Consider the following 12,866-nt stretch of genomic DNA (forward strand, 5'->3'; position numbering starts at 1 on the left):
TAAAATCCTATAAATGGAAAGGACTTCAAAAAGTTATCTAGTCAATTTCCCCATATTGAGATAGGATTAAGTATATCTCAGCCATCCCTTATAAGTGTTTGTATGACTGCACGTATTATATATTATAGGAATCTGTGGGTGTATACTTGTTTGTGTTCTCCCGCAAGCCAATATTGTCAAAGGCAGCAGACATAATACTATCGTGACAAATTTTAAATGTATGAAATTGCAAAATCATGCAGCATTATGCTAGATATCAATGTTGCAAGATGATCTGCAAGAAATTTTCAGGAATGCATGAGGCTGTTGAAATTCATGGAAAATTTATCTCCAGAAAACTTGAAAGCCATGCAAATGAACTGGCAAAGATTTTCATGTTAACTTGCACAAAAGCATATTAACTGGTTTCAACCAACACTTTCCCTAATGGATTATCTTTGCACAGCTATTTATCATGGTGTTTTTCTAACACCGAGAGAATGGAAAAATTAAGGATGGCCTTATGCATTTCTACTTGGCTATGAAATGTGATAGCCATAATGCTGTATAACAAAAAATATAACAATGTTTTTTAGGATCAATATTTAGTTCAGGAACCACACAGGAATTTGTCCATGCTTTTCTTTTTTATACATTTATCTAGCTTGAAAATTCTTCACTTGATGTATAAAATTGCACTTTACCATGTCCACGCACGTGGGTCACAGGTTAGTATACATCTGTTTTTTCAAAGTTATGTTATTCCAGCATAGTTATATTATAATCAATATTTAAATCCTCTTCAGAATGCGTATTTTAGTCCTCTTCCTCCCACTGTAAAGCAGTCATCTTCCCAATAGCTTTTGATTTTTGGCTGGCTGCATAGCTGATGTTTACATATTTAAATTCAAGATGTTTTTGACAGCCAATTGCTGGAAGAGAGCTTTCTATTTAGACTGTCTGTTTTGCACATTATGTGGCCTTAGACAGAGCTCTCACCTCCCAGGTGTTGAAACACTGACATGTGACCTTATGCCTGAAAAAATTGTTACATTCATAAAAAATGCACTTTTTCCTTTTGCAGGTTAATTTTGTAACATTTTGAAATAACAAAACATACTCTACCTGTATGGAAATTCTAGTACTAAGAAGGAAGACACATTAATATATTATCTCTGGCAACCTTCCCATGATGGTGTGCAGAAATCAGTGTAGTGAAAGCAGCTACAAGCATAGCATTTTGGCAGTGTGTTCAGCAGAATAATGCAGAACTGTAAAATCATGACAACTTAAATATGCTTAAGTAAATAGAAATATTCGGTCACCTTTGGCCTAAGTGGCCTATTGTGTTTTTCTGCCTTTGCTGATCTAGGCTACATCTTGTCTGGTTTGACAGATTTAGTAAGTAGCCTTCAAATTACTGCTGTGGGTACACAGTGATTAACTTTATATTCTATTCTGCAATCCTAAGAGTGTGTATTATTAGATATTGCTATGACATTCACTTGAGAAAATTGCTTGAAAAATACAAAAAGGTCTTAGTGTTCAAGTTTGATGTTCTCCCTGTCTGCGTATACAGGGTAGCAAATTATAATAAGACTTTAAAGGGAAGAATGTAAAAATGCAGCTAAAAAATATAGCCAAGAAGAAATAAATTCAGTGTGAATAAAAAAAATAAAAAGAAATTGAGGAACATTAAAAGGGACTATCCAACCTCCTTTCAGAGTTGTGCACAGAGGGGTCCCTGTACACAATGACCTGTGTTTCTCCTAAAAATGGAGGACAGTAAGAGGTCTCTGCAACACCTCAAACTTGATTGTCTTGATATCATAGGATGTGTTCCAGACATCTGGGTCCAGGTACATAGCAGGAAAGAGGGACAAAATCTGGTCAGGTTGAGAATGGGAGTAGGCAAGTAAAGATTGAGGTTCCAACCCTCAGTGTATCTGAAATACACAAAGTGTACAACCTCATATTGGTTGTATTCAGTGGAACTGACAGGCACCATGGGCCTCTTGGCGAGGTTGGGGGCCATGGCTCCATGCTCCTGGAAGGTTGAGGGTAGATGGGGTGATACAGAGGGCAGCAAGTTCTCAGTGCTGCTCGGAGTGCAGTGCACTCTGCCCTTACCAATGCCCAGAGTGCACAGTTTGGTACTGTACTGTGGGGGCAATATATAGGACCGCGGACTCTGGTCATCTCTGCTGTTACTGCAGCAGCAGTAGCGGCCAAAGCCTCAGGCTCCTTTGAATCACTGGACCCTGAGAAAATTGCCCCCTTTGCCTTCCTGTCAGCAGGTATGGTTGTATATTACTTCTGCAGTGTCTTCTATCCCCAGGAGTTCTGGGGCCAGGTGTGGACTGGGTAGCATAGATGCCATGGAGAGGTGCTGCTAGAATCTGTGTCAAGGGCCAGAGCCAGTGAAGTCAAATAACCCTGGAAGCAGAGGCTTTCCCTGCTAGGAGCAGGATGTAGGAAACCAAATTTCTTGCCCTCCCAAGAGCCCTCTTCAAAAGGTGAATCCTGGCATAAGTTGACAGTGGTCTTGTAATGTCAGGGCATGCGGCCAGTGTGTCCCATGACCTGGCAATTTTGTGGCTGACTCACAGTAGCCAGGAGCAAATTAAGGAAACACTTGATGCCCCAGCCAGCAGTGAGGATGGAAGTATCCCTTGACAGGGCCAGTATTGTGTGGGTGTGGTGAATTAATTCAGCCCTATGTGACTTGCCTCAGGCCATAGAGCCAGTCAATGTTATACTCAGGAATTTCTTGGTTCTTGGTCCTTGCTTCAATTTTAGCCCACAGCTCACTGTCGAACCTCATCAGGAGGCGGTGAGAGGTAAATGATGAAAAGATGATTATGCATAGTTGAGGCATGAATCTAAATGCACATCAAATCAGCAAATCAAATAAAAAACACTGGCAAAGAATACATTGAAGTGTAAAAGAAGGCATTCTAAATCAAAGATATTGTAAACGACATGGTAGAAAACTGAGGCAGATGAAAAACAAAGTTACAGTGTTGACTGAATCTATAAGGGGTATTATTGTTTTTTTAATATGATTATGAACCTGCAGCTGAACAGGAAAGTCTACTGACAAGTAACCTCTGCTGCTTTCAGTTACATGAGCCTAGTATAATAAGTAAAACCATCAATACCCCATGAATATTTTCCTTCTCCTATTAAAATAGTTGGAAATATTGATTTTTAACTTCAGCAAGAACAAGACTGTTCCCCATATTTGCCATTACTCTCTCGGTAATGCAGAATATTACATTTTCCCTTTCCTGACTATGAAGACATAGTTCCCATTACTATTAAAGGGAACAGCACACCCCTGAAGAATATAATAGACTCTGTTGAACTGAATTTACAATCACTTTATTAATTTCACATTGCATAGAAATTAATTGCATCCTGTTTTAGACTTTAATGCTGAATGATTCTTTAAACCTTGGTTTGTTCATATATATGAGTACATATATCATCTTATATCAGAACTCACTGAAATACACAGCACAATTGTTCTTACCCCCCCTAATTGGTTTTAATATATCTAGCAAAACCAGAAGAGACACAGGAAGAATAGACAGATAACGAGGAAAAGGATCACAGCAGAAGAAAGGTGTTACAATTATTGGAAGCAATCATGTATATAAATGCATGCAGAAGCCACTGAAATGTTTCAGTATTTTTTATAGAATGAGGTAGAACAGCTTAGAATCCAGAGGGACTTGTGAAAGAAACCAGAAAGCTAAAGAAACTGTCTTTAGGTTCATTAAATATGATCTGCCTCTGAAACGAAGGATTCCCCTTCAGGATTTCCATACCAGGCACCAGAAAGGGGGAAAAGAATGATCATTGGGATAATATATAAAGTTTCAGAGAGGTGAGTGGCATCAATGATTTACCAGTGATCCCTTTAAGAAATTGTAAAATTGAGAGCAGCATGTGGTGCTTTCTTGGAAGAACGATGCAAGGGTTTAAAATGAAGTTTAAAATGCAGATTGTGTAATTTCCTTTGAAAGAAGTGATGGGTAATTTCTGTGTAATTATACATGGATGAATTAATTATTCTCTAATGAACTCAAATAAAACTTCATTTCATGGTGCAGTCTTTTCTTTTCTTAATTAAAAATATCCAAAAGCATATTTATAATAGGCTGTGATTTTTCTCTTTTGGATTATTGCTGCAGTTATGCTTGTTTCATCCTAATATGTCGACATTGGGGTGGCAGATCCTCTGTTTGAACAACCTAGGTCATTACAAAATGGATTACCTCTCAATCAGTGAATGGACAGCAGGGTCAGAGGTGGCTTTAAGGACCCAATCCTACTCTTGCTGAAGTCAGTGAAGGATTCCCATTGACTTCAGTAGAGCTGGGTCAGACCCTAGGGCTACGTCTAGACTGGCCCCAAATACCGGAAAAGGGATGCAAAGCAGGTAAGTCAGCATAGGGAAATCCGCGGGGGATTTAAATATCCCCCGTGGATTTAAATAAACATGTCCACCGCTTTTTTTCCGGCTTGGGGAAAAGCCGGATAAAAAGCGTCTAGACTGGCGCGATCCTCCGGAATAAAGCCCTTTTCCGGAGGATCTCTTATTCCTACTTTGAAAGTAGGAATAAGAGATCCTCCGGAAAAGGGCTTTATTCCGGAGGATCGCGCCAGTCTAGACGCTTTTTTCCCGGCTTTTCCCCAAGCCGGAAAAAAAGCAGCGGACATGTTTATTTAAATCCACGGGGGATATTTAAATCCCCCGCGGATTTCCCTATGCTGACTTACCTGCTTTGCATCCCTTTTCCGGAATTTGGGGCCAGTGTAAACGTAGCCTAGGAGTATTATTTCCTTCTCCTCCCCTGCTGCCCTGGCACAATATGATTAAGGAACACAGCTGCTGTTCCACGGTAGTCCTCCCAAGAGTGTATTGCCTCTAGGTCAGGGAGGGTATGTTGAGAGAAGAGTGATGGCCCCACCCATCCTTGCACTGGGCAGACGAGGTGAATGGAAGCAGAAGGGAATACTTTTTACCAGCTGCCAAAAGCATTCTGGATCTTCCACTGGTTCCCAGAACTGAAGCTAGAGCCTAAAGAACCAATTCTGATAGTTTTTCCAACTTTACCTTTCCCCTACCCTTCCCTGCCAGGATTTATGCTATAGCAGGTTACCACACATCTAGATTCTAGGTTTTTTAAAAAACCATAAACTCACAAAGCGTTTATAGAATTATACGTATTTAGCCAAGAAGTTGAACTTTGATAGTCTGGAAGTGTTTAGTATTAGTTGAATAGTGCCCACGTGCTAGAATACAAGTGGTACTTTTTAAATCTGCAACATAGAGAGGCCCTTTCAGCAAGAATTTGTCTCTGCAGTTTCTCTCCTGAATTGATGGTGATTGTGTGTTTGTATAGTATGTGTGTGGGGACTATAAATATATGCTATATACCTGACTAAATGTGCTGACTCTTCTTTTTTATGTGTTCATTAATTGGTGACTAATAAAGTTAGTTTGTGGCAGTAGAAGCCTTGATATTAATAATTCTGAAACCACTGATCACCAGCTATACTATATCAATGAATATTAGATATTATGGGGTTCAGAGTTTGTTACTGGGTGAAATTTGTCTTGATGGGGAGAACTACTGCACATATCTCTGTGCCACTTAAAGCCTACGTTAAGGTTATATTGAGGCCTCAGAGCATTAATACGAGGCATCTGTATCACCACTGTGATGAGAGGTGTGCTATGAGGAGAATGCAAGGACAACCTAATGGCATTTAATGCATGAATATGTTGGATGGAGGAACTGTGGTGGCTACTTCAAGTGAAGAGGATGTTTGCATTTACAGCCTGGCGGTGGGTTGAGAGGGATTTCACTGCTCTGGGACGTCTCTGTCAGAAAGTCTAATTAATTGAGTGGGTCTCATGCAAGGGAAGTAAATGTCACCATGTCTGGATAGAAGTACATTTTCCATTAAGTATATGTTCCTCTTAATTATGGGATTTGGTCCAGTACTGGAATCTGGCTGGGAAACATTGATTTCTCCTTTGTAAAATAAATGTTTTTTGTTGTTGTTACGATTCTCAATAATACTCTGAAAAATAGGAGGGCAGGTTTCAGGCACAAATGTAATGGATAAAGGGTACAGGTATGGAAAGCAGATTTGTATTTCCCCCATTTGTGAAGGCTCCTCAGCAGAAACTCAAATTCATTTATCCTCTTGATTATGCCTCTCTATCAATTCACCTAGACCCTATATAATTATGAGTGTAATGATCTTGAACCTTCACATGAATGCAGCCTGCTGAAGCTTGACAATTGCTTTATATTATCATTCACATCTCATACAACAGAGGGAATGTTAGTTGGAAAAATAATATGCTCTCTGACTTTGAACATCACTTAGATCTGTGCTTTTGACGATGTAATGTGATGCCAGTTAGATCCTAAATCAAAACAATAAAACAATTTTTGAAACATTGGCATTTTGGTAGGTCATTTGTTATAATGCTTCTCTATTGAAGTACTTTATTATTTCAAAAAGCTGTTTTGAACTTTGACTTTGGATTCTCACCATTAAGTATGATTACAACAATTCTAATACATGCGACATTTATCCATTAAGGGACTGGGAAAATATGACAGTTAATGACCAGCCTGGAACAATTATTGGAGCAAGACACTGGTCTAACTGAATCCAGGCTGGGGTGGGCATGAGAGCATAGCTAAGGGTGAGAGTCACGAGTCAGAATCTCAAGGGTTAACTGGAGTCACACTGAGAGAGTGGTGCAGGTCTAAACCAGTAATCAGAAATCAGGGGGAAACTGGAGTAGATATGACTAAAGCTGAGCTGGTACTACTGAGTTTCATTATCATCCTGCTGACTTCTCTGACCAGAAGGGTGGCAAACTCTGTCAGGCCACTTCCATTAGGATGTATTTCATTCACTAGGTTGTGAGGAGACTGGCTCTGTTGCAGGCAAGTGCCTAACACCATCAGTTTTGGCCCAGATTAATCTTTGGGGGGTGAGGGAAGTTAAATGCATTTTTCTTTGTTCCTAATCAATTGCAGCTTAAATGTTATAAAATGCTTCTGGGCACTCCTTCCTCTTTTAGGCATGTTTCCAATGTGCTAATATTAATTGTGTGCTGTTTTCAGTCCAAATGTCAATGTCTCACTAGTTCATGATTAAAGAACTTCTGCAAATCTTCCATGGTTCAAATCTTCCTTTGCCTTCTCTTTGTCCATTTAGTCAGAGTCAGTGGTGCCTATTCTTCACCTCCATGCATTCCTGTTGAGTATATCTTCTAAGCTGCCACTGGTCGCCTTAGTCTCCTGCAGCATCTCTAACAACCATTTTCTGGGTCTTCCTTTTTATATTTGTCTCATAGCTAATAACTCTTGTAATCTCTGACCAACAAATCCTATGTCTCATCTCACATGGCCCAGTCATCTCCATCCATGATCCCTCAGATTTTATATGATAGGGGCTACCTATCTCATGGTTCACTCCATTTCTCTCTGTAGGCTATCACCTCTTAGCTCAGTCAGCCGCGTGAAGCTGTTATTTGTCTCTTTTCTTCATTGGCTAGCATTCCAATCTGGACATTACGGATGGTCTAATCATGGTTTTATACAGTTTCATTAACATATACTTATTACAGAGAATTCTCCCTGCATTTGTGCCAGCTCTCTTTATGGAACTAATGTTCACATTCACGTGTCCATCCTAGCTTGTTACTGAACTGAGGTATTTGAATTATTGCATAGAAGTTAGCTGTATACAACTTTTGAGTTTCACATCTTTGCCAGTATACATCAGAAATATGCATCAGAAGACCTTCACCCATGGTTACTTGGGCTTTGCAACCATGGATTTTTTGAGAATAAGGCTTTGATTAAAAAGACCTTTAAGCACCCTTAAGTCACCCAAAGTCTAAGTACTTTGCTGGAAGGGATTAAGAGCTCAAAGGCATATTCAAATTTAACATCAATCTAACCCAACTGAGCATTCTCAGAGAAAACACAACTATACAGGGTAAATAATATTTAATTCTGTTTGTGTGGGGGGAGGAGCCAGCCAAATCAGGAAGAAATTCAGTCTTGAATTATGCTATTTGTTCTTAACAAACAAAAAAACCTATAAGGAGAGAAGAAAGATTGAATTTTGCAGAGAGGATTGACTTATGCACATTAAGGCATATGCACATCTAATCATACTTGTGTTTGTATCCATGCTGGGTTAATAACATAGTGAGGACTCAGATAATTTACAACATCTGAAGCTTCCATATGTCCCTCTTTCTACTTTTTTGTAAAAGTTGAGTGCAGTCATTTTAGGAGCTTAATATACTAAAATATAAATCTCCAAATGCATAGCAAATTGCCATCAAAACACAAGGATATAATCCTGGAACTTTTGAAGTCAGTGAATGAGGATTTTGCTATTGATGTCAATGTTGGTGGTGGTGGTGGTTGGTTGTTGTGTTTATTAAAACAATGCCTACGGGTTAATCAGGAATGAGCCTCCATTGTTCTGGTATAACACCAACAGGCAGAATTGAACCTGTGATTTCTGGAACTTAGTGAATAAACCTTTACAGAAGTGGTCAGCAGCCAATAGATCAGGATCTACTGGTAAATCTTAGAACAATCAGACAGGTGAACCTGACTGATTTGGCCAAGAGGCTATCAAGTGCGGCACTTCAGCTGCCCTTCCCCACATTGCTGTGCCTCTTCTGCCCTCTGCCTTGGAGCTTCCCCTCCGCCCCCCATGCCCAGGAGCCTTCTGCTTACTGTATAGAGCAGGGAAGGGAGAAGAGGGGGCATTTATGTCAGGGTGCAACCTCTCCCACCCTGTATTCTGTCTCCACAGAATGGAGGCAGGGCACAGCAGGGGTGGGGATGGGGGGAGTTTGGTGGCTGCTTTTGAGACTGGTGCAGGTCCAGGGCAGGGGTAAACCTGCTTTAGCCCCACTGCACCCCACTCAGGAGCTTCCTGAGGTAAACAATGTCCAGCTGGAGCCTGCATCCTGAAACTCTGCCCCAGTCTTTAACCCTCTCCTGCACCCCAAGCTCCTGCCCTAGCCTTGAGCTCCCTGGACCCAACCTTCCTTACAGAGTCTGTACCATGAACCTCCTCCTGAACCCTACTCTCCCTGCCCCAGGCTTAGCTCAGAGCTCCTCTCACACTCCAGATCCCTTAGCTCAAGACCAGACCCCGTACCCAACCTTGTGCCCCTACCTGATGAAAGGGAGGGAGAATAGGGAAGGGAAGGAGGACTGAGTGATGAGCAGCAGCAGGGCCTCAGTGAAAGGGCATGAAGGAGGTGGGGTAAGGGTATTTGGATTTGTGGTAGATTGTGGATTGCACTTAAATTCAAAAAGTGATCTTGTGCTTAAAAAATTGGAGGCCACGGCTCTACAGTGTGAACTAAAAGCTACCTGTCTCTCTACCTGGCTCTCTCTGTAGTACAGACTCACTATTCGCTCTTGGTCTTGGCACCACTGGAAAGGAGAGTACCCCATATCCAATAGGTGTATGGATTATACCAGACACTGACAAACATAGAATAATAGACAGTTCCCTGTCTAAAAGAGATAATGTTTTAATGAAGACAGACAAAGATAAAGCAAAGAGAGAGAACCTACAAACAGAGAGATGGTTTATGAATATCATGCACATTTACAGGTTTTTGTTTGTTTTGGTTGGCGGGTTAATCAGAGGAGATTAGCAAAATAGAAAAATAAAGGAGGTACAGGGCATATTGACGGGAGATCAGTGAGGAGGAAAGGGTAACACAAGATGAAAGGGAGGAAGAAGGATAGTGGGAAGGGCAAGTGGAGAAAGACTGAGTTAATGGAGCCAGGATTTCACCCAGATCTTTGTGGGAGAACAAAGTTATTTATCTCCATATGACTGGAAGTCAAATAACAAATGCCTACTCTCCCAAGATTTATTTAAATTCAAACTACTGTATAAATCCTAAAACCAACTCCAGAAGATGAAACTTGACTACAATTGGCCACTGTGCTTAATCCAACATCTAGAGCAGGGTTTCCACAAATGTCATTGCACTGTGACTCCCTTCTCATAACAAATATTAATAAACAACCTCGGGGGACTGAACCTACCCAAAGACTGTTGCTTTGGGCAAGGGATGGGGAGACAAAGCAGAATGAAGTCCACAGTTTCAGCTCCAGGTAGGGGGCCTATAATGTGAGTCTCCCCACCAAGGGTTTAAGACTTTGGGATTTTATCTCAGACTTTAGCTTCAGTCCTGGGACCCTATTAAAACGGGGTCATGGCTCAGTTTTGGGCCCTGACCCACAGTCTGAGAATTGCTAATCTAGAGAAGACAAGATGCTCAGTGTTATGTAAACTGTCTCATTGTTACTAGAGCCCAAGTACTTCAAAAGAAAGGGTACGGTTTAATGTATCAACATTTGATCCAAAACATGAAAAAATACCTATGAAAGCACCTGACTTCAAGACCGTTTAGGTGCACCAGGTACAGCATTGGCAGGGTGACAACCAATACCACAAGGAGTTTTTCCATCTCATTATATCTGCTAGTAAAGACCATTGAGAAAACAAATCAGCTAGCACACTTGTTGCTGGTTACTAAAACCTCTATCAGAACATCTTTTGTGAAGATGTGCAAGATATTTAATGCAAATGATGCTCATCTTAAATTATATTATATTCCATTTCCCTTACTCAATGTGATAAAAGATTGCTATGTATGTACATAAATTAAAGTAATCTTCCAGTGGGCTTAACATTCCTTTAAATGAATTATAATTATATATTCATTCATATAAATACATAATGACATAATAAAATTTGTACAATAAAAAGCACATCTTCCACTGAAGATTAATTATTTGATTTCATCTGGAATTTTAGGGTTGATCCCGAGTCTATTCCACTGGGCTTTGGTTCAAACATTTGGTTGACAAAGACCTGTGTGCATCTGGATTTTTTCTGTATTGTTTTAGGATTTTCTGATCTTAACTTCTCATTTTGTTGAAACACTAAATACAATTCAAAAATCAGTTTTCTGATGGGAAGAAATTGTGAAGAACAGCGTGCTCAAGGAAAATAATCATTCTCCATTTTTTCTGGTAGCTTGCTTTCACAAAACACTCTTTCATGAATAACCCTTTGGGAATAAGGATTTAAAAGTCTTTTTAGTTCAGTTCAACAATTGAGTTAAAATGCAGTTGTAAGATTTTGGTAATGCTGTCAATTGAAAACATTAACTCAGATGAAACTTGCCAAATATGTTCAAGCCATTTTAAACACTCATCCCTTTCTGGAAATAAGCTGAGAGGAAGTAATGCTTGAAAATAAGTGGCTAGATTTAAAAATATATTATTGCTTATCCTTCATTTGCTCTCTGATCTAATTGGTTAAGGACGTTTAATGTTTGTTCATTTTAGCTCATAATAGATCTGAAGACATTTACATTTAGAAGTAGGGATTTTAAATATATAAAACAGCTGCTTTTTAAATAGAAAGTCTAATTATGCCTATGATTACATTCAATTTTGATTAGTATGCATACAAATCTTAACTCTCCTTGTGTATTCAAGCTGAGATATGGATCATTGGTGCTAAGATTAAAGTGCAAAAGAATAACTTGAAAAATGCATGGCTAGACCAATGCAAAAAATAAATGCTAGTTTTTTTATGACTAAAATGCTTATTTGTCATTTTAGCTGCACACAGATTTGGATCCTGGAATCAGCAAAATCAAGTATATCTTGTCAGGAGATGGAGCTGGGACAATCTTTGTGATCAATGACAAGACGGGAGATATTCATGCTATGAAAAGACTTGACCGTGAGGAAAAGGCAGAGTACACGCTAACAGCGCAAGCAGTTGATAGGGATACAAACAAACCTTTGGAGCCACCTTCAGAATTCATTATTAAGGTTCAAGACATCAATGACAATGCACCAGAATTTCTTGATGGCCCCTACCATGCCACTGTTCCAGAAATGTCTATTGTGGGTATGTACACCTCAACCTATAAAGAGCTTGGAAAACTCATCCTTTAGCTACCAGTGACATGGGGAAAAGATGTTTAGTCCATTCCTATTTCTAACTTTCATTTTTTAAAACAATTATTTTCCAAAATGCTCCTCTGCAGTACAATAGCTTGAGATCCTCAGTAATAAGAAAGTGACCATTTTTATATTAAAATGGCGTTCTTTGCACAACACTACTTCAGTTTCCTGAATTTATAGTCTGTTTATGATGCTGTAGAGTGTTGTTACTGAGAGGATTTATCAAGATTTGTTCCAATATGCCACTCTAATCCTATTGATATTTTGTTGATGTTTAATTATCTCTGTGTATATATTTGTACCAGATGTAGCCCTTACAAACTGTGGATACATACTCATTTATTTTCTTCCATGTACAACTATAATCAAAAATATGAAAATGAAAGATGTTATGTCTGGTTGTGAGATGCTATAGTGAGCTTACCCCCTCAGCCATTTGGTCTGAAAATGAGGGAGGTAGAACTGGCAAATAGAGGAAGCTGAGATGAAGATAAAGGGAATAAATATGGTAGAAAGAAAGGAAAACATATGCAAAAGGTACTTGTTAATAGAGATAATGTATTCATTTAGATTCCATTTTTTGTGTGTCTTTCATGGGAATATATTTGTTTTATTGTGCAATTCTAGTGCACGTTTTGTTTTCTATATCTATATATCTGCAGCAGTGCCAGTATATATACCTATCCAGATAGGTAGAAAGATACAGAGACACAGTAATATATTGTAATTCAATGGATAGTATCTAAGGGAAAGTTTACACTGTACAGCTATTTCGGGATACTGGACGTATCCCAAAATAGCTACCCT

The 12,866-nt window shown here is 39.4% G+C and overlaps 1 protein-coding gene across 1 annotated transcript in view; it reads left to right on the top strand.

Moving 5' to 3' along the window:
* Positions 1-12,866, top strand: part of CDH8 (cadherin 8) — a 213,391-nt gene that overhangs the window by 67,556 nt on the left and 132,969 nt on the right. The window contains exon 3 of the mRNA XM_006129384.5: positions 11,709-12,003. Coding sequence (XP_006129446.1) covers positions 11,709-12,003 — 295 coding nt within the window. The remainder of the gene's footprint in view (positions 1-11,708; positions 12,004-12,866) is intronic.

This window comes from Pelodiscus sinensis, chromosome 12 (genome assembly GCF_052426305.1).
Source record: "Pelodiscus sinensis isolate ZL-2025 chromosome 12, ASM5242630v1, whole genome shotgun sequence".
Lineage (NCBI taxonomy): Eukaryota > Metazoa > Chordata > Testudines > Trionychidae > Pelodiscus > Pelodiscus sinensis.